Raw genomic sequence first — 23,401 nt, 5'->3', positions numbered from 1 at the left:
GGGAGATTAGATTGCACCTGCGGAACACTCGCTGCGCGCGCAGGAAGACAAGTTTTATCATACACTTTTTGATAACGCGAGACATTTTAGCGCGTTCGAGGTGCTATGTGTGTGTCCGTGTGCTTCTAGAAGACGTTATTTGTTTTATTTGTTTGACTTGATCTGCTTGATCGATGTACTCGATCATCGTGCGTTTTTTTTTCTACTACACTTACTACAGTTTTGTTTTCTTATATTTAGGAAAATAATATGATTCATGAATGAAGCAGGCTCACGCACAAAACGTTCTCAAATGCAAAAATGAAAATAAAAACAAGCAACGTTGAGGCTCACACACGCACACGATCAACGAGGAGCGTTCCGCGCAAACCCTCGAAACAAAGTATCAGCCATCATCCCTCTTATGAAAAAAGCAAAACAAGCGAGCACGCGAGCACTTTTAGCTACACACACAGCTACAGCGATTGTCAATCATCCCCCGAAGCGAAGGAAAAGAAAACAGGAAGAGAGTTCGCGTATAGCGAAAGAAGCTCCAGCTCGATAAAAAGGCTCGAACTCCGCTCAAACAAAACAGCCCGCGCGTATACGAACGTAAGCGCAAAAAAATGTGTATGTATATCTCGCACACCTATATGGATCTGCGCAACGTAGATCGACGATAAGAGACAGATATAGGTATAGGCTCTGGCGGGTAGCCGCGTGAAACTTTGTTCAAAAATGCTGGCTCAGTGGGTGTGGAAGGGGTGGTGGAGGGGTGGAGGAAGAGAGAGCATAACCCGCGGAACGAGAAGAGCTATCCGGGCTATTGCGTTCGATTGTCATCGCGTGTCGGATTCGCGAGCTCGCGGGTGACGATGTAAACGTCGATTCTGTCCCTACTCTTTTTCACTCGTTTCCCTTGTTTTCGGGGGAAAGGGGACAGGAAAAAGCAGCACAGCGAGAGACAAAGCTATGTACACGAGAGAGGCGCTGCTGGAAATGATGTATAACGGTGCTCGCAGGATATTCTTTGAAATTTCGCAAAATGGGCTCACCGCCAAAGAATCCGGGCGTGTATGTACTCTCTCTCTCTCTCTCTCTCTCTCTCTCTCTCTCTCTCTCTCTCTCTCTCTCTCTCTCTCTCTCTCTCTCTCTCTCTCTCTCTCTCTTGCGCGCGCCTCTATGGGGATCTACAGCTGCCATCGCTTTTTTCGCGCGGCAGTTTTTTTCCTGGTAACTCGCGCGATGTGCACGCTAGCGCCGGTATTGAAAAGCCTCCGGCTGCAAAACGTGTGTCCGCGGCGGAGCTGGTTCGTCGCTGCTGCTGCTGTCGCTGATAGTGTGTGTAGGTGTGACGAATGACGCTTGTGTCTGCAGTGTTTCAGCTCTTATTTTAGTCGAAGAGCAACGCAGGAAGGATATTTACGCGCGTCTTTGTTTCCGTCAACGCTCGCCGCGCGCGCGACGAGGAGGAAGAAAGTTCGCACGGTTTTAATGAAGCCGAGCGAATGATTGTATATCGCGGGCGGGATTTTCCTTTCTTTTGTAGGCTGTGTTCTCTGCGTTTTGTTCGAAGTAGGTCGATTGTTTTAGAGAGCCGATAGAGAGGGAGAGAGAAGAGGGGGTAGCAGATTGAAAAGATGCGATCGCATTGATAGCGGATAACGAAACACTGGCACAATACGGTTTATTGATTAAAAGCGCGGGGATAAAGTTTTTAATGACTGCCGTCGTATAATTGTGCTTTTTTTGGCCTGGTACTGACGTATCGATTTCGCTGGATATAACGCATAAGCGATCGTACACATTTTTCGACCTCCGTATCAATAAAATATCTATACCCCTGAAGCCGGAAGGTAAAGCGCATATAACCAACGATAAGTAAAAGTAAGCCTCATCTAAACACAGTCGGTCAATGCCGCTGCCAAAACAAGACCATGGCGAACGAAGAATTCCAGAAGCCGGGACCAGTTATGGCAATTAGATAAAAAATGGCATTCCAAGGCTCTTTGAATGCAGTACTGTCAAAGTCTTTTAAATCGCACTTCGAACATGTCGCGAAAACAATGTGTGTCGCGCTTTACTCCTTCTGCATGCGCGCGCTGACCCGGAGGGAATCGAATCAGTCGCAAGATGAAAAAAAAAACTTTAAAACACCAACAACGAAAAATAGAGAGGCGCGCAGCGATGCGCACGACAGCTTCTCGCGCGCGCTCGCTCCTTTTTTGCATTTTCATCCCCAATTTTTGCGACTGAGAGCACCCGCGCGGGAGCGGGAGAGCCTCTGTATATTACCAGGCCTCGTGGTGCCCGTGTCGTGTATTTCGCCGCGACAAAGGGGCTGCGACGTCCGGAACTGTCTTTTTCTATCTCTCTTTTTCGCGCGCGACGACTGAAAAAAACGAAAAGAACGAGCGGGCGGGTCGAAAAACTTGGTGTGTATACTGGCTCCGCTGCTAAAACGCGTTGTTCATTCTTTTGCGGCACCTCTCGTGTCGGCGCTTCCTTTTGTATGCAATTAAGAGGCCGATAACGCGCGGCGAAAATGAATTTGGGATACTACGTTGATGAGAACGAGCGTTGATTAGATCGTTGGTTGAATAAATTAGCGCTAGGGAGTCGTAAAAAATCGTCGAGGGATACCGATGGCTAATTGGCTTCTGTTCCGTAGAAAATTGCCTGTTTGATGCTGCAGTATACGAAGTGTTGAGGTAAGAAGTGACGTTTACCATTGTGATGAATAATATAATACACGTGTGAGAGAATATGAATCAAATTGTCGAAAACAGTACAATTGAGTGAAAATGAAGCATAGGAAAGAGTGAGAGGGTACGTTTTCGAGTCAAGTTGAGTAAAAGTGTACGAGAAGTAGGTCGATTTATAGATGTAAGAGAATTTCGTGTAAAAATACTGAAAATTTTACTGCGTGATTCGTTTTTAAAAACTAGCGCAGGCGGTTTAAAAAAATTGATGAAGTAGAGGAATAATTGAATTTTTAATTATATTAACGCACATCTTTGCCTTATCTCGTTCAGAGAAAAAGCTTTGTAATAGCGACGTTTTTTTTTCCAACATTGTTGGTTTGAGTTAGCCGTGACAACTATTGCAAAGCTTCGATCGAGTAAATGTAACAAGTTTCTGAAATGTTTAATTCACTCTTGAGATGAAGCAAGATTGCTTTGGATTTTTTAAGATTTGTGTTTATCTTCAATACGTTGCAGTAACGTTTCTTGCAGGCAAATATTTCAGAGAAATTAGAATTTATGTTCCCTTATCTTAAATATCGTCCAGAATTATAGTGAAAAGTGAGTTTAACTACCTTAAAGATTCAAACACTCAGGTCACAAGCATGGCTAAAATAAAATCTTACCACAGTAAAACTAACTTTCACACACAGTAATCACCATCGTCATCATCGCGTTCACTCCTGCGCATCTATTCTTTAAACAGATCGCGACTTACATCTCACCCGTCGTACACTGTACATGTCACGCAACCCTACCCATATATATATACATACACACACATTCATGCATACATACAAGCAGACAGGCGTTCTCACTTTTCTCCCTCTTAACTCGACGCGTGTATTATTCGAGGTGAGTCGATGCGGCTCTCGAAGTGCAGCAGCGACAGCGCTGCCGTCGTGGATAGCGCGCTCTCCTTGCCTTTGTCCCGCTCTGTTTTCCCTCTGCATTTTTCATTCCCCACTAAACTGGAGTGAGGTAGTAGCGCGCTCGTAGCCCTTTATTAAAGTCGCGCGCGAGCGCGTGGAGCCACTTTTTTGCTCTCCTTTCTTTTAAAGGTCTTAGGTAATGGCGAAGAAGGCACGTTTGAAGTGCTGCTGTGTGCGCTGCACACGACTCTCGCGGGAGCGCGTGTGCAAAGTTTCTGCTTCCGTGATATTTTTTGTGAATTTTCTTTCTGCTTCAATGACACTTGAAGTTTTATTGATTCTTGGAGCTCGCGCCGCGGTAAGAGTGTAGCAAAGAGGAGACCAATTTTTCTTTCGAATTGCCGCCAAACCATCGCAAATAATTCTCTGAAGGCTACTGAAATTTAAGTATTCACGCGCGATACATGAGCTCGTTGAGGTACATTTGCCATACACGAGGGACCCTGTTCAGTTAAAGATGCACCGCACGCACTGCATGAAATAAAGAGGCATCGAAACATCGTTTTAAACACTGTAGAAACTCGAGCCAGAGGAAAAAAAAGAATAAGTCAACCCGCACACTCAGCGTAATAAAGCACCCTGTCAGTCTAAAACAAACATCTCCGCGAGAGAGAGAGAGAGAGAGAGAGAGAGAGAGAGAGAGAGAGAGAGAGGGGGAGAGCCATAACCAGCAGGCGAATAATCTTAATGGACCTCGCGGCTGCGTCAGCCCCTGCTGTGTATACCTACAAAAACACTCGCGTACATCTCCCGCATCGCCCATTCTCCGCTAAGCAAAAAAGACACAGTCGACGGAGCATTGATTCTCCTCTCTCGAGGCTGTGTACAGTGTGCAAGGGCTAGGACCTGCACTTTGACAGAGTCATCGTCGCCCGCGCATACGGTAGTCGCGACCACCCGTGGCGCGGAAGACAAAACAGCGAGAAATGCAAAGTGCTGTGATGTATTATGCGTGTATCCGAAGGCATCTGCCAAAAGGAGTGATCGACATTTTTGTTCAAGTTTGTATGATAGTTTATTGCGCTACTGCTCTGTGTGTGCGTCGGCTGACGTTTCGGTGACTAATATGCGCGCGGACATTGAAAACGCGCGAAACTTTCGTGCCTCTCAAAGGGTCTTCACTGCTGCTCCTGCGCTCTGGAGTCCTAACTATATCCGAATTTTCGTGACCCGCTCCCAAGCAGGCTTTTCAAAACGGGCGCGTCAAAGTTTAAATGAGCGAGCCAGCGCGCGGGGGCAAAATTACTGAAACTGCCATAAATCATGTGAATGCTATATATAGCTGAATTTGAATGCTGGGTACATCATTTAGCAGTGTGAGTAATCGGCTTTACGAAACGAGCTGCATATAATAGGGGAATGGAATAAAAATAATTCTGCGAAACATTCGAACTTGCGAGCTTTCATTTGTTACCGTGTGCAAACACGAAAAGAGAAAATAATAAATATTCAACTTTTTTCTAATTTGCAACTCCCCGCCAAAATATCGAGTAAAACATCTCGCGGTAATGCAGTTTCACCAAGCATTTTGGCAAAATGTCTCTCCGGCCATCCAAAAAGGCGTTTTTTATATTTCCTCTTGGCGAGCGCAGCCACATCACGCTCCGGAAACATCGGAACTACCCCGTGCCAAGTTCAGCACACATCACACCGCGATTCAACAAAAAAGAGAAGTGATGTACCCCTCTTGTTTCAAGTTCCAAAGAAAATATCGAAGCGCATCGTGCAATGGCATACAAGCTCCCACGCATCAAAGTCCTCGATGCGAGCACTACCCGACAACGCCGAAATCTCACGTCGCTCTCCACTAATGACACACGTTTCGAGAGCGCATTGCGCCTCTCGCGTGTCCCCTGACGACGTCATGGCCCAACGTCGTTTTGACGTCTCTTGTGCTGGTGCGCGCGTGATGTAAATAAATGGGTGGCGCTCGCTCTCCCGTACACACGAGGGAGAGCGAGAGAGAGAGAGAGAGAGAGAGAGAGAGAGAGAGAGAGAGAGAGAGAGAGAGAGAGAGAGAGAAAGAAAGAGACTCGCCTGAGTGACACGCACACACGAAAGTTGAGAGGCCGCACTGTGGGTATATTTTTGGGTGCAGAGTGGTGTATGGTATTAAGTTCCGTGCGCGAGAATATTAATCGGCGCGGTGGGCTTTTTCGCGGGAGTGTATGTTTGCTTGGGCTGATTGGCGGAGAGGATTTTGTTTGTATGGCTCGCTAAACGGGGACGGGGCTCTGCCGTTATTTTTGGACTTTTGAGGAAGGATCCGTTGAAATCTCAAGTTTGCTTTGGGAAGATTTATGACCTTCGGTTATTATCATTCGCGGGCGTGCTCTCAGCTTGCGTATCGTCTCACTGAAATTCAGAGTTTATTCATTTAGGCGTAAAATGGTAGAATTCGCGCGTGTCCTATGCGTGAAGGGAATTTCCGCGCAGTAAATGACTGTGTAGAGTTTTTCCATGTAGTTGAAGTTCGCAACGTTTCTAGCAACGACAAATTTTTTTTTAGTTGGTCACTTTTTAATAATGGGTAATGATTATTTTGCTTAAAAAATGGCTAAATTTCAGTTGTTGCGATGATCCCTGATGAGGAACTCGATTTAGAGGGCGCTGCCGAAGTCCGATCCCCAAAACGAGAAATTTCAAACTTTCTTCTCTAAGTGCTCGGCTTATACACCTATTATCCCTTTTTTTAAGACGGATTATTGTTACTGGTAGTATAACAAATAATTACAGCAAGTTTGGTCATGATCGAAGGTGAGGAACCTTATCTAGAGGGCGCTCGAAGAGGTGAAAATCGTGGATTTCGAACTTTGTCGACTAAGTGCTCGGCTTACACACCTATTATCCCTTTTTTTAAGACGAATTATTGTTACTGGTAGTATAACAAATAATTACAGCAAGTTTGGTCATGATCGAAGGTGAGGAACCTTATCTAGAGGGCGCTCAAAGAGGTGAAAATCGCGGATTTTGTCGACTCAGTGCTCGGCTTACACACCTATTATCCCTTTTTTTGCGATGGTTTATTATTACTTGTAGTATAACAAATAATTATAGCAAGTTTGGTCATGATCGAAGGTGAGGAACCTTATCTAGAGGGCGCTCGAAGAGGTGAAAATCGCGGATTTCGAACTTTGTCGACTAAGTGCTCGGCTTACACACCTATTATCCCTTTTTTTAAGACGGATTATTGTTACTTGTAGTATAACAAATAATTACAGCAAGTTTGGTTATGATCGAGCAGAAGTTACGTTATGATTGCGTTAAATTAGTCAATTAAATAAACAGAGATTCTCTGTTTAAACCTCGAGGCGCACAAGTGCTAGTTCAAGTATTTTTGTTTTGATTTTAATCTCGACCGCTCTCGTTTGCCTTGCTCCGATGTGTCGTACGATTTTTTTACAATAAATATTCTCTATTTGTCGAAAAAACGGTAGAAATATTATATTATTACTTTTATTTAAATAGGATATGATTTGTTACATTTACAATTAGGTTAACCTTGCAATAAAAAAGAAAAAAAATTCCCTTGTTCGGGATTTAAACCCCGCCCTTTTGGAATATCGGCTTTCTAAGCCACCCTTCCCTCATCTCGTTTAGACGGAGCTGAAGCGCGGAGAATCAATTAGCGTTCGACTACAAAGCGGGCCACTGCGCACGAGTGGATTTTTATCCTTCGCTCTCTCAATTCAATTTTAATAGAGAGCGGAGTCATGCTCGAGTAAAAAATTCAACCGACACACCCCTGCGTTTACGTTAGTCGCCGCGGGTACGACGCGATTTTTTTTCTCACTACGCTGCCGCGCTAGAGAAATCTGTAGATGGATGTCAAATTTAACAACGGCACGAAAACACGCTGACGCTCACGGAAAATCCATATTGCCCGTTACAGGTGCCCAATACATATTTCCGACTATTGTGCGCGAGCGACTCCCACGACGGATCCGTAGCTGTCGTGTCCACTGCTCGACCTTGCTAGGAGCCTCCTCGTTTTTTATCTCAAGGCCCACGCAGAGCGGGCCTGCTACAGCAGGACAGAAAGAGCGACCTCGCGTGATTTATAAATGGCTAGAATCAGTCCCACGGCTCGTTAAAATTAAAAGTTATGTGAGGACGCTAGACCGTTTTCCTAGCGATCGCAGCATGTATCCCTTTTGTGAGACGTCTGACATTATTAGAGAATGACTGCAGTATATCGATAACGACAGTCATTTGTCTGCTATCACGCGTATAAGGTTACAATACTTGATCGTTGGCCTTATAATACTGACGTCGCGCTGCAGGTAAGAGAATCGGAGAGAAGAGGCCCGGCGCGCATTCGAAACAAATTATCGCGCGCCGGGTCCGAGCTTTCGCTTATCTAGCGGTCGGCTTGTTTCTCGCTCCGCCTATTAGTTCTTGTGTGTCCCGAGCAGTGCCCTTCTCTCTCCTCCTCGCGCACATCCTTTTTACAGACCTGAAAGACCGACGAAAGAGCTGCCGCCGCTATGCCGCGTAAACGCTCCTGCAGAAGGCCGCGTTGTAGAAAAGCAGGCCACCACCACCAGTACTCGAAACCAGCAGCGAGCATCCAAGAAAACGAGATTAAAAATAGTGTATAACAAGTATAGTAGTTTACAGAACGATATTTTATGTTAAATGATTTACATTAATTTCTTCGATTATATTTGACTATTTGAATTTGATATTTTAATTTTTTAATGAAGTCTCGTTCAAGTTTAAGTTTTTTTTTCAACTGCTCAATTCCAGCCTCCTGTTCAATCAACTTTTCTTTCCTACGAATTTTTATTTATTATTTATACATTTTGATAAACAATAACAAATTAAATTGCGGCTATACTTACGCTACTGCCAACTTCTCCTGCGCAAGACGGCAGTTGGAGCAATAATTTGCCGATAAAGAGGCTCGCATAAAAAATTGAGCTTTCGGCATCGGCAGTAGTATATGTGCAAGGATAGGGACAAGATGGCGGCCAAAGAGGGGAGGTAAGAGCCTCAGTCGGCGTACAAGGATGGGGACAAAGATGGCTGCCGTTGTAGGGAACAGCTGACGCTCGTACAAGGTTAGGTCCAAGATGGTGGACAGAGTGGTTGGTTTGTGTACCTCTCCCCTCTAGCCAGCGATATAGCGTGGCTGTAGCGTCTGTGGGAGTTACCCCCTCCCTTCAGCAGCTGTCAATGCATCGTGTACATGTGGCGTCCTTTTAACTATGTGTTGGTGAGGTAGATTTCTGCACCTTCTAACACGTATGCATACATATGTGTACATGCACGTACGTATGCATACATATGTGTACACGTCCGTACGTATGCATACATATGTGTACACGTCCGTATGTATGGATATGTGTACACACATCTCCACATTCAGGCATATGTGTGTGTGCACGCGAGCGCCTGCTCGAGAGCGTCTATACACGCTCATATGAATATAATAATAATAATAATAATAAATATCAATAATAATTACGTAAAACTAAATAAATAGGTTTTTATTTTATGTATATATACAGGGTGAGTCATTTTAATCTTTAATCTCAATTATCTCGTTGGCAAAGCATGCCAGCGAAAAAAGTTTCGGGTAAAAGTTTTAGGATTTTTTCCCTGGCTATCTGATGATGACCTTGACAATGTCATTGAGCATGACCTTCAAGGTCATTTGAAGGTCAAGTCGATTTTTTCAAATAGAAACCCCTACTTTTGGCACCAGAAATGGAAAGAGCGGGAAATTTTACGTTCGAACATGTGATTTTGGAAACAAATCATCTTTTGTGCGGAAATTACCTTTGACATCAGCCGAACCCAGGATGCACCATCTAGGAGGTTGTCAAAAGGATTTAGCATCCCATTTTTTGTTTTATTTTTTTTGTATTTTTTTTTATTTGTTTTTTTTGTTTTTTCCCGTTTTGTTATTTTTTTGGTACTTTTATGGAATGTTAACTGGAGTTAACCATTGATTAATTGTTCGAAATTACTGCCGTTTTGTTGGATGCAAAGATCAAGTCGAGCTCTGAATTGTCTTATGGTTCTAAGTAGAACATCTCGAGGGATTGCTGCACAAGCTGTACGAATGCGTTCGATCATATTATCTCGCGTTGTTGGCCGTTGAGCATAAACAACATTCTTAAGATATCCCCATAAGTAAAAATCGGGAGGGGTTAAATCAGGTGAACGAGGAGGCCAGGCAACTGGGCCACCTCGCCCAATCCACCTGCCATTGTAGCGGGTGTTTAAATAATCACGAACAATGCGTGCATAATGTAGTGGTGCTCCATCTAATTGGATCCACATTCGTAGCCTTGTGGCTAGATCTACATTTTCTAGTAATTCAGGTAAAATGTCTCGAAGTAATCTCAAAAAGTTTACCCCATTCACGTTCTCTTCAAAGAAATAAGGACCAATCAAATAGCCATTGATGATTCCACACCAGACCATAACACTCCAGCAGTGTTGATTGTCTATGGGCCTGAACCAATGAGGATTTTCATCTGACCAATAATGGGAATTATGTCTATTCAATTCTCCAGCGTTTCTGAATGTTGATTCATCTGAAAAAAGAACGTGCCTGAAAAAGTCTTGATCTTGTTGAATCATTCGTATTGCCCATCGACAAAAACGTACTCGCAAAATCATATCATTTGGAGTTAACTGTTGTGTTAATGTTATGTGATAAGGATGGTATCTTCTCGCTCTCAATATTCGGGATGCTGTTGATCGAGGTATACCTATTTCTCTTTCTATTTGTCGAGTACTAATGTGAGGATCAAGATGAATAATCGCTAGAATGGTAATAACACGAGGATCGTTTTCGTCGTATTCATGATGACGGCGTTGACGAACAAAAGCTCCATTTCGAGCACTCTGAGTTAAGGTTTCAATAGTAACATTACTTGGGTGTCTCCTATTGGGATAGCGTTCAGCATAAAGTCTGGCAGCTGCTGCATAATTATTTCGACTTTCTCCCAAAATCATGATCATATCAACGATTTCGTTGGGACCATAATCAGCCATGATCAAAATCAAAATAATTTGTTACAGACCAGTAAACAGGGAAACAGATTTTTTTCAATAATAATTATCGATTTACAAGAAGTAAAAAACACGATTAAGCTTTTCTGCACTAATTTGCTATCTACATAACTGTTAAGAGTAGTTCACTCTTAAAAATTGACACTAATACAAAATAATGGAATGACTTTGAAAATTTTAGAAAATATTGAAAATTTCTGGAAATATTGAAAATTTTTTCATTTTTGAACGCATGTCACTCTCTTTTCATTTATGGGGCTAAAAGTAGGGGTTACCATTTCAAAAAATCAACTTGACCTTGAAATGCCCTTGAAGATCCTGTTTAACGACAGGGTCAAGATGACCATTCGTCAGCCGGGGAGAAAACTGAAAACTTTTGTGGGTAACACTTTCTCCTTGAATGCATTCGAGTTCAGCTAACCAGTTGTACCGTTATCGGCATGACCAATGACCTTGACCATTGAATTCAAGGTCAAGGCAAGGTCATATTCAAACGTAAAATTTCCCGCTCTTTCCATTTCTGGTGCCAAAAGTAGGGGTTTCTATTTGAAAAAATCAACGTGACCTTCAAATGACCTTGAAGGTCACGCTCAATGACATTGTCAAGGTCATCATCAGATAGCCAGGGAAAAATCCTAAAACTTTTACCCGAAACTTTTTTCGCTGGCATGCTTTGCCAACGAGATAATTGAGATTAAAGATTAAAATGACTCACCCTGTATATATATATATATATATTTAAATCATGTGCTGTATTTTCAATATTTATGGAATAATAATTCACAATAATAATATTGACTTAGGTGTCGTAATTTTTTCAATTACAGTTTCTGATATTATATTACAATGCAGTGTTAGCAGTTCACTAAAAATTACGTCAAAATAATTTTTATTAAAATTCTCGTCAAAGTTAGTTGATATTGTATTTTTAATTTCAGTATTTTTCGAGCGTAAATACTGTTTGACATAGGATTTAGTTTGAGGGAGTACAGTATTTTCAATAAATTTTTTGTAAACATTATTAATAATATCGTTACTGCACTGTGATACTGCAGAGGCTATTTTGACACATGCCTCAATCGTATAGTCGATACACTCAAGCATATTAACAATGCCCTCAAAAGTCGTCTTCTGTAGAACAATTGCAGGAGAGTACGCTTTTTTCTTATTGCTCACTTCATATTCTACACGTTCGTTAGTGATTATTGATGTGTAGCTAGTGGTGGTCTTCTCCTCGATTTTATCCAGTAATATAGCTTTGGTCTCATATGAAGTTGTAAAGCTCAGTGTAATTCCGTTGAACGAGATCTTGTCAAAAGCTGCTGGATTATTCTGTACTTCGTCACTAAAATAACTATTAATTTTAGCAAAATGTAGTTTGAACGTAGTCCATGTGTCGGTTGTGAAATTTATACCAAAAAATGTTTGATTAATTATTTTTACAATACAAGTAAAATCGTTATTGCTTTGGGGCTTAAGACCAACGATAATTTTTTTAGTACACGATGTGTTTAATGGATAAACTCTTGAATATAGTAAATATTGCAGAGCATCTTCTCGTGAATTATAAGATGCCATTGCGATGCGCTTTGTATCTCTTGACAAACGAGTGTTGTTCATGTTTTAAACAAAACTTGTAATACTACTGTGAAAACTGATGTGAAAACGTACGTCTGTTACTTAATGCCGTAGCAACTTGAATACTCAAAGACTGTCACAGCCATCCTTTAAATACGTTTGCGTTAAAGGGTAGTATACGTGTTTATACAAGAGAGGGAAAGAGAAAAGAGCGTGTATGAATAATAACTCTAATGACTAGAGTATGGTGAAATTTGTGTTTAAATATAATTACTTAGATAGTACGCTATGCTGTCGCCCCACTACGGCTGATAGTATCGGACAGCGACGCTTCACTGATGCATTTAAAATGTCTCATAAACTCAGTCGTTCAAACGCAGCCTCAGTAATGACGATGCGTCGTTATCGTTCTTTTAGTTAGGAATCGGTTGTCTAAATGACTTTATTATTATTAGATCATCAGTCGCAGTACCATGCATGGGTAGTCTGTGTCCGTCCTAAGCACGTCATTAACGACTCGTACACAGCGCGACGTTGTAGACCATTAAACTCCCTAAACGGTCACTTCGATAGGTCATTAAGGGTCTCGGGTCGGTTCAGCGCTCTCCAGCCCCCGCCAAACGTACGTCTGAATTTCCAAAGATTCACTTTGTAGTCCGAAAGGTATCCTTCAAAATTATTTTATTACAGGTGCATTAAAGTGCCTACATATAATAAAATAATTTTCGTGGATATACGTATGGCTAACTGTTACAATGCCGCTACCCTAAGCGGGTCTTGGGCGTTGTCGTCCAGATCGGACGGGTGGGTGCCTATCACCACTACACAGCGCGTCCTTAGGTTGCGGATAGAGGAACAGCCCCTGAGAAAGAGGTTAGCTGCGAATAAATTGAATAAGCAGCCGCGGACAGCCGATAGGAACAGGCATGGGTGTGATGAGCCCACACTGTCGAACGCATTCATCTAGAAACACTACGCAAGCATCACAACAACAAAAACATTTCACATTATCTCTTATCTCTCAATCTATCTCTTTCATCACACATTACAAAAATGGGCAAAAATCCTGCTGCCGAGGAGGATGCGGGAGCGATGACAACTGCCCCGAAAGGGGATGTGTAGAATGATTCGTCACCTGGTCTTACGCGGTAACGATGCCAGCGAAGGCGCGCTGCCTTGCAGTGGGGCGTTAGGATGCGAGAATGAAACCGTAGTGTGTCTGATAACGAATTGACACTGTCCTCGTCAAAGTCGAAAAGCTCTCATACTTAGTTCTAGAGAGGTATGGGGGTTATCACCTCTAGAACGGTGGACTCACCTGCGATCGGAACAGGATCCGAAGCGCGCGGGTTTAACATAACATCATGGCTCAAAAAAATCAAATCCGAACCAAAAGGGACTTAAGGGTCGGAACTTGGAATGTTCGCAGTCTATACAGAGCAGGTGCGTTTAAAGAACTCGTAAAGGAAGCTGATAGGTATAATCTAGATTTGGTAGTAATACAGGAATCGCGGTGGCCAGATGGCGGAGTACTAGCATCGGGTAACTTCACGTACCTGTATGGGGCCGGGAGTGGGGGATCTCTAGGCACCGGATTTCTCGTAAGCAAAAGCATCATACATTCGGTTAAAAGTTTCGTCAATGATAGGCTCTCGTACATCATTATCGAAGGGGAATGGTATAGATATGTATGTATTTATTAATGTATACTGTCCTACGGAGGACAAAGAAGAAGAAGCTAAGGATCTCTATTACGAAACTTTAGAGCAGGTAATCGACCAGTTCGCGTCTTACGACACAAGAATAGTATTAGGCGATTTCAATGCTAAAATAGGTAGGGAGGAAATGTTTAGGCCTACTATAGGTAAGGAAAGCCTGCACGAAGCCAGCAATGATAACGGTATTAGGGTCATAAATTTCGCGGCGGCAAAAGATCTTATAATCAAAACTACGTGTTTTAAGCACAAGAACATACACAAGGCAACGTGGACATCGCCGGACGGGGCCACACAGAACCAAATTGATCATTTCCTCATTGAAAAAAGACGTCATACTAATGTTCTTGACGTAAGGGCTTACAGAGGGGCAGATAGCGACTCGGACCACTCCCTAGTAGTAGCCAAATTAAGAGCTAGACTAGTAGCGAATCAAAATAGTAAGCGAGCAAACAAGGTAGAAAGCTTCGATATTGAGAAACTACGAGATAGAACAGAGCGAATTATGTACCAGATAGAAATTAATAACAGGTTTCAGGCACTTGAAGAAGCAAACACATCGCCGGAGAGGAATGACGAACCGAATAGCTTATGGGGGGACATCGAAAAAACGGTAAAAGAGGCCGCGAACAAAGTACTGGGTAAAAAGAAAAAGCCAAAGAGCAAACCATGGTTTGACGAAGAGTGCGAACTCTGGTTTGAAAGGCGCAAAAAGGCTAAATTAGATAGCTTACAAAATAGAAGCGATAGGACCGTAGAAGAGTATTCTAACGTAAGGAAACAGACGAGCGCGATCTACAGAAATAAGAAGCGGGAGTATCAAAAGAATCTTATTAGGAGAATAGAAACTAACAGTAAGGAAAATAACCCCCGCGAAATGTACAGAGGGATTAACGCCATCAGAAAGGGTTTTAGGAGTAGAGCGCAATTGATGAAGGACGAAAACGGGGACCTCGTAACAAATGACAACGAATTACTGTCGCTGTGGAAAAATTATTTCGATAAATTATTAAACGTGCACGAAAATAGCGAAGAATTAGGGGACGAAATTCACACTGCTGAACCCCACGTGGAGGAACCGAGCTACCAAGAAGTAGAGGCCGCGATTAAAAAACTAAAAAACAACAAAGCCGCGGGAAATGACTCTATACCAGCTGAGTTACTCAAATATGGGGGCGTCGAGCTCACTTTCAAAATCTATAGACTAGTATGTGCCATCTGGAAAAATGAAACAATACCCGAAAACTGGAAGGAATCTATCATTATACCGATTTTTAAAAAGGGGGATAAGACAGACTGCAATAACTATAGGGGTATTTCACTTTTAGCAACGTGCTACAAAGTTCTGTCAAACGTAATACAAGCTAGACTCACTCCATTCGCGGAAGATATAGTAGGAGATTATCAGTGCGGATTTCGGCGCAACAGATCGACGAGCGATCAAATGTTTACCATAAGACAGTTGTTAGAGAAAAAGTGGGAATTTTGCGAAACCATACACCAACTATTTATAGATTTTAAAAAAGCGTACGACTCTATTAAGCGAAGCAAAATGTATCAAATTCTAGTACTTCTTGCTGTACCGAAAAAACTCGTGAGATTAATTCAAATATGTCTGAACGGAAGCACGGGAAAGGTCCGAGTAGGCGGTAATGTATCAGAACCCTTCATGATACGCGATGGTTTAAAACAAGGGGATGGGCTCTCTACGGTGCTGTTCAACTTAACGTTAGAGTATGCCGTTAGAAAAATGCAGGTTAGCCAGATGGGCGCAACGCTTAATGGAACAACGCAGATACTAGGCTACGCAGATGATTTGGATATACTGGGGGATTGTAGGGAAACGGTAGCAAGAAACGCGGAAATCCTCATAAAAGCGGTGGAGTATACAGGGTTAGAAGTGAGTGAATCAAAAACAAAGTACATGATTGTGGATAAGCTAGGCATCTGCAGAGGGGAGGAAGATCTCAGAGTTGGAAATTTTACTTTTGAAAAGGTTAGCGAATTCAGGTATCTGGGTACGACCATAAATGATAGAAACGAGATTAATGTCGAAATAAATAAGAGACTCCATTCGGGTAATGCTTGCTTCTACGCCGTGAGTAATTTACTTAAGTCGAGGCTGTTGTCTAAAAACGTTAAAATAAGAATATACAGGACAATAATACTGCCGGTGTTTCTGTACGGGTGCGAAACGTGGGCTCTCACTAAGCAGGCGGACAACCGTTTTAGGGTATTTGAAAATAAAGTCTTGCGAAAAATATACGGGCCGAAGAAAGATGAGGAAACCGGGGAATGGAGGAGACTACACAATGATGAGTTACACAATCTGTACGCGTCACCAAATATTAACAGAATAATAAAATCGCGCAGATTGAGATGGGCAGGGCACGTAGCGAGAGTGGGAGACGACCGTACGGCAGCGCGTGTCATGAAGGGCAGGCCGATGGTAACGCGACCTCTAGGTAGACCTAGACGTAGATGGGAGGACAACGTAAAAGCGGATCTAGTAGAAATAGGACGGGTGGGTGTCGATCGGAGAGGTGCATCTTGGGTGGGGTTGACACAAGATAGGGCAGCGTGGAAGGCTTGCGTAGATGAGGCGATGAACTTTCGAGTTCCAAATGCCATGTAAAAAAAAAAAAATACGTATGGCTAAGGATGGTCCGCTGTTATTAAAGAACGGTATCGTCAGGAGGTTCAGAGTGGGAAAACTATCGGTATATAAGGTCCTAAGGAGTAGTTTAGTTTACTATTCTAAACTTACTGTCTACAAGTGCGGATTGTGCACAGTGTCTAGTGTGTTGTGCAGCTATCTGAGTCACAGAGAACTTCTTCAGTGTACAAAATGGATTTCAAGACGGAGTCTTTGTTGAAAATCTTCAAGGATGCCCTGGACGTGGCATTCCTCCACGCTAGAGGTGACAGTAGGTGTATTCAAGAAATACGTAGGTTTCGGGATGAACTTCAAGAAGTGAAACTCTATATGAGAGCCTATCAATCTCGTGGCGGAGAACGGACCAACCGCACCCTGACCACGGCGCTGAGGGATGCTGTCAGGGATGTGAGAAGGTTGTTCCGGGAATTTATCCAGACGCAAAGCACGGTGTGTATCGGTGTCTTACATAGACACAGGGTGTTTAAAGAGGATTTAGACTCTTTAGAAACCGTGTCTATAGTGCTTAGAGCACGAGGAACCGAAAACGCACCAGAAGTAAGAGTCTTGATGGGTCATTTACTTCGACTGAGAGAGGGTAAATATTTATTATTAAAATTCGTAATGTATTAGTTAAAACTGCGACTTTAATATTATTACTTATTTTAGGTCTACAACGCGAGAATGATGAGCTACCTGGAGACGTGTCATTCGGTTTAAATGACGAGGACCATCGGGACGCCGAATTGATGGTTTTGGAAGAGTTTGACGACGCAAGTTCTAATCATCATCGTCAAAATCAAGAAGAATGTGTGAATAGCATAGGTGATTATAGTGACTCTAGTGAGGGCGGCTCAATTCTAGGCAGTGGCTGGACCAGTGATTTGAGTGGCTGCTTCAATGAGTACGAAAAAATACGCACAGGGGAGAACCTGGATGAAGAGTCTATGGAGATTCCGGACGCGCTATTGGAAGAAGCAGCCATAGCAGCTGAGGAAAACTTTTCACTAACTGAAAGAACCGCATCAGATTACCCTGAGGTGGCCTCAGCGGAGCTCCAGGAGGCCGCAGCAGCGGAATCTAATGAAGTCAATTGTATGTGAACCAACGATTGTTGGTGACGTACAAGCAGCTCTACTGCGTATAGTCCCTGTCAATTACAAGGATTATGTATTTGCTTCTAATCAGTATCAAACTTTTACACCTGTAAACTACGTACCTTTAATAAGGAATTGCTTTCGAACCATTACAATAGATATAAGAGATCATCTGGGCCTTGTAATACCATTTGAGTGTGGAACGTCGACGGTGACACTTCATTTTAGACAAATAACATAACTTTATTTAACATGACGCATTACGATCATTATTATGAGGCGCAAGTCGGTAGTGGTGGTGTCGAGCATGTATATACAGGAGCCCCGTATCAGAAGGGTCATGGTGGTATAGGTAGTTTTCTCGGAGGTCTCTTTCGTAGGGCGTTGCCATTTCTGAAACGAGGTGCTCGCGCAGTAGGAAGAGAAGCACTCAGAGCAGGCATGCATATAATAGATGATGTAAGTGAAAATAAATCCACATTCAAACAAGCTCTACGTTCGCCAGCCCGTGAATCAGGTCTAAATTTGAAAAGAAAAGCTGAAGAAAAAATAGAGAGTCTCATGGAGGGATCTGGTTATAAAAGTAGACAACAGCAGCGTAAACGCCAGTCGAAAGTTAACCAGCGTAGAAAGCACACTACACGTAAAGCAAAGACGAGGAAAACAAAGAAAGTCAGTCAAAAATCAAGCAAGAAAAGAAAGACATGGAATATTAAGAAGAAAACGCATTCAGTACGTGATATTTTTGGTCCCGCTTAAGAAAAATGGCTTTTCTTCACGCTCACTCTTGCGAGTGTGCAAAATCCGAACTTGATTTATTCACTCTACCGCCTACTCAGACGTCTTTAGAAGGTACTCAATGGATTGAGTATAAACCTGTGACTAGTATTTCTGAAGATTCATATTTAGAATTTCTTATTCCTGGAAACTCAGATGATTATATTGATTTGGCTCATACTATGATAAATCTCAGTGTACGTCTTGAAAAAGGAGATTCACCCATAGAAGATAAGACTTTAGTTGCTCCTGTTAACAACTTCCTGCATAGTATTTTTAACCAAGTGGACGTATTTTTTAATCAAAAAGCAGTTTCACCTCCGAGTAACGCTTACGCTTATCGTGCATACATAGAAACATTACTTAATTATTTAGAAGAAGCTAAAAAATCCCATTTGACGTGTGCTCTATGGTGTAATGATACACCTGGCCATATGGATGCAGCTCTACAGACACCTAGCAGTGATGGAAAAACAGTTTTTTCCACTAATTTAGGGGCTTGTGCTCGTCGTGACTACACTAAAGGTGGTAAAACTATTGATTTACTGGGCCATTTACACGCTGATGTTTTCAATCAGGAGACATTTCTCCTCAATGGAGTAGAAGTTAGAGTTCGTCTTATACGTTCCAAAGAAGCTTTTTGTTTAATAAACTACGAGGCTGAAAATGTAAAAGTGAAAATTCTGGATGCTTCATTACGAGTACGGCGTGCTAAGATTAATCCCGGGATTTTGCTTGCACACTCAAAAGCTTTATCTAAAGGTACAGCTAAATTTCCTTTAACGCGTGTTGAAGTAAAATCCTTTACTTTACACACTGGTATAACCGGAGAAACTTTAGACAACATTATTCTCGGTCAAATACCAAAACGTATAATAATAGGCTTAGTTTCAAATAAAGCTTTTAACGGCAGTAAAAAAGAAAATTCGTTCAATTTTCAACATTTCAACTTAAACTACTTGGCAATGAGTGTAGACGGGATACAAATACCTAGTAGAGCTATACAGCCAAACTATCCAGATAGATATGTAGATGCTTATCATACATTATTTAGTGGCACGGGTATTCATTTTGCAAACGATGGAAACGATATATCGAGGACAGATTATCCCCACGGATATTGTTTATACGCGTTTGACCTCACATCTGATCTATCTGCAAATTGTAATACACACTGGAATCTGATAAAAAATGGCACCATTCGTTTAGAATTACGATTTGAAAGTGTTCTACAACAATCGGTTAATTGCATTGTATATGCCGAATACGACAATATTCTTGAGATTGACTCAACTCGTCAAGTCATCGTTGATTTTGGAGGCTAGCTATTAGAAATTTTATGATTCACTTACTGTATATAATGACCACTAATTAGCCCTTTTCACTACGTAAGTTAGGCCTCCTACTGATAACAAAACTCATTACGTTGTACGGCATTAGGTATAAATTACAACTTCTTAATATGACCAGCAGTTAGAAAGGTCTTGTGCTTCCTACTCTACACATCTACAACAGCTCGAGATTATGGATTATATAGTCGACGTTTTGGGTTTTCGTGACAGTGCTGACAAGTTCATGATCAAAGAAGTTGCTGTTGTTTCTTTAAATAAAGAGTATATCACTCACTGGATCGCGACTGCACCCCATTCATTCTCAGACTTACCTATCAAAATACAAGTAACGTTCACGGTATAGAGTGGTTCGAAGGAGATATTCCATACCGTCAGCTACACGCTAATCTTAGAGAATTAGCAAGAACAGCAAGACAGATTTTTGCTCGTGGTGCTGAAGAGACAAAACTTATACAAAGTATAACTACACGCCATATAGAAAATTTAGAGGATTATAACTGTCCATCTACATATCATTTACCAAAACGAGATATTTTCTGCTGTTATCACGGATCTCTACATCACGGTACTCATAATTGTGCTTTAAATAATGCCTACAGACTTAAAGCATGGGTTAACAAGAACATTGCTCTTTTGACTGCCCTGGATGCTCACTACAGTTATTCGGATCCAAGACTCGTTTATCGAACACCCGCTGATTGTACAGGAGCTAGCGGGTCTTCAACGAGTATACGTGTTGAACCATCTAGTACTCTGGATTATTATTATTCAAAACAACAGAAGAAAAATATTAAATATACAAGACCTCCAACACCTGGCCGCACATTAGAAGAACCAATATACGACGAGGTTTCCAACAGTGGCTATTATACAAACTCAGTACCGTTGCCTAAAACAAACTCTACGTATATACAAGATGAACACGAGTCAAATACGGGATGCTCTACGTTTAATAAGAATACCTTCAGCGGGTGTATTCTCTGCCGACAGGATTCCTCGGACATTGACGAGACCGACGGGATGCATATTTAATACAGATATACACACACAGCCTGGATCTCATTGGGTCGCTTTATACATTGACAGACGGGGCCACGGAGTCTTTTTTGACAGCTATGGAGTACCGCCTGTTTTTCCACACCATATAAGAGCAGTGCAGCGTAATACTATTTTTTATGAGTGGAATACTCTACAATTACAAAGTCTAAACTCTAAAGTGTGTGGTCAGTTTTGTCTGATGTTTTTAGACTATATGAAACGTGGTTATTCATTAGAGAGATTTTGTAAATTATTCACTACTGATTATAGGAGAAATGATAAAATTGTAGAACGTTTTTATAACCGTCTTCGTGGTTTCACAGTCAAATTTAAAAATAGTAGTAAATATAAATATCATGTAGGTAGTGGTCATAAACGTCATACGAAATATTGTATTCAATCATGTAAATCTAAAATATTATAAACAATTTGTATGTAACATTCCAATTATCACTATTATAACTATTATTAAAAATAAATATTATAAAATTTTATACTACTTTTCTGAATAAATTAATGTAAAAGACATTTGCAATTGTTTAAAAATGATTTATGATTACATTTTTCCTTATTTACCGAAACTGAACATATATCCTGCACCTATTATTTATTTAGTTTTACGTAATTATTATTGATATTTATTATTATTATTATTATTATTATTATTATATTCATATGAGCGTGTATAGACGCTCTCGAGCAGGCGCTCGCGTGCACACACACATATGCCTGAATGTGGAGATGTGTGTACACATATCCATACATACGGACGTGTACACATATGTATGCATACGTACGGACGTGTACACATATGTATGCATACGTACGTGCATGTACACATATGTATGCATACGTGTTAGAAGGTACAGAAATCTACCTCACCAACACATAGTTAAAAGGACGCCACATGTACACGATGCATTGACAGCTGCTGAAGGGAGGGGGTAACTCCCACAGACGCTACAGCCACGCTATATCGCTGGCTAGGGGGAGAGGTACACAAACCAACCACTCTGTCCACCATCTTGGACCTAACCTTGTACGAGCGTCAGCTGTTCCCTACAACGGCGGCCATCTTTGTCCCCATCCTTGTACGCCGACTGAGGCTCTTACCTCCTCTCTTTGGCCGCCATCTTGTCCCTATCCTTGCACATATACTACTATCGGCCGCATTGCTGCCTCCGTTGCTGAACTTACGGCGGTGTTCGTTGCCGGGGTGGACGAGCATGCGGGCGGCCCACACACGGCTACCTGCGGTGCATCGCATGGCTGCTGACGGCGGCCATGGTCCAATGGTGCAGGACTCTCCCTAAAAAAATTACTCATTAAAACATGTGCGAGGACAAGAGAGAAAGAGAGAGAGAGAGAGAGAGAGAGAGAGAGAGAGAGAGAGAGAGAGAGAGAGAGAGATAAAGAGAGAGGGCGCGAAAAAGGGAGCATTTTTTAGGTGTCTTACCACGTGACAGTCCTTGTACAATCCGTAGCTTGCGGCATCGTCTGCATTGCTGCCTCCGCAGCCAGGGAATAGCCAGTGGAGTTCGTTGCCGGGGCAGCCGAGCATGCGGGCGGTCCTTGCGCAGCTACTTGCGCTTCATCGCATCGCTGTAGACGGCAGCCATGGTTGAATGGTGCAGGACTCTCTCTAAAAAAAGGACATATTAAAAATGTGCAAGGACAAGAGACAGAGAGAGAGAGAGAGCGAGAGAAACAGATAGATAGAGAGAGAGAGAGAGAGAGAGAGAGAGAGAGAGAGTAAGCGTGCTCGCTCGCTAAAGAGAGACAGCGTGCGCGCGAGAGAGATAGAGAGAGAGAGAGAGAGAGAGAGAGAGAAAGCGCGCGAACGAGAGAGAATGTTTGTTTCTTTCACACCGTCTGCCAATCCATGCAGATGTCGGCGATGGCGTTTCAGCTTGAACTGGAGCTACCGGTATCGGCTCATGGCTGCCGAGGTTGTTGCCGGGGCAGCCGAGCATGCGGGCGGTCCTTGCGCAGCTACTTGCGCTTCATCGCATCGCTGCAGACGGCGGCCATGGTTGCATGGTGCAGGACTCTCTCTAAAAAAAGGACATATTAAAAATGTGCAAGGACAAGAGACATAGAGGGAGCGAGAGAAACAGAGAGAGAGAGAGAGAGAGAGAGAGAGAGAGAGAGAGAGAGAGAGAGAGAGAGAGAGAGAGAGAGAGAGAGAGAGAGAGAGAGAAAGAGAGAGAAAGAGAGAGGGCGCGAAAAAGGGAGCATTTTTTAGGTGTCTTACCACGTGACAGTCCTTGTACAATCCGTAGCTTGCGGCATCGTCTGCATTGCTGCCTCCGCAGCCAGGGAATAGCCAGTGGAGTTCGTTGCCGGGGCAGCCGAGCATGCGGGCGGTCCTTGCGCAGCTACTTGCGCTTCATCGCATCGCTGTAGACGGCAGCCATGGTTGAATGGTGCAGGACTCTCTCTAAAAAAAGGACATATTAAAAATGTGCAAGGACAAGAGACAGAGAGAGAGAGAGAGCGAGAGA

At 42.5% G+C, this 23,401-nt stretch overlaps 2 protein-coding genes across 11 annotated transcripts in view; both read left to right on the top strand.

Moving 5' to 3' along the window:
• The window catches only part of LOC100122319 (zwei Ig domain protein zig-8), a 337,476-nt gene that overhangs the window by 3,295 nt on the left and 310,780 nt on the right, over positions 1-23,401 (top strand). The gene's annotated exons all lie outside the window — the stretch shown is intronic.
• On the top strand, positions 18,495-19,832 carry LOC116416211 (uncharacterized protein F54H12.2-like). Its single transcript, XM_031923887.1, has one exon. The coding sequence runs from the start codon at positions 18,495-18,497 to the stop codon at positions 19,830-19,832; it is 1,338 nt and encodes a 445-aa protein (XP_031779747.1).

Source organism: Nasonia vitripennis, chromosome 2 (genome assembly GCF_009193385.2).
Source record: "Nasonia vitripennis strain AsymCx chromosome 2, Nvit_psr_1.1, whole genome shotgun sequence".
Classification (NCBI taxonomy): Eukaryota; Metazoa; Arthropoda; class Insecta; order Hymenoptera; family Pteromalidae; genus Nasonia; species Nasonia vitripennis.
This window is presented reverse-complemented; position numbering and strand designations above follow the sequence as displayed.

Coding starts and splice junctions, on each gene's coding strand:
- LOC116416211 (XM_031923887.1), top strand. CDS start 18,495: ATGGCTTTTCTTCACGCTCACTCTTGCGAGTGTGCAAAATCCGAACTT.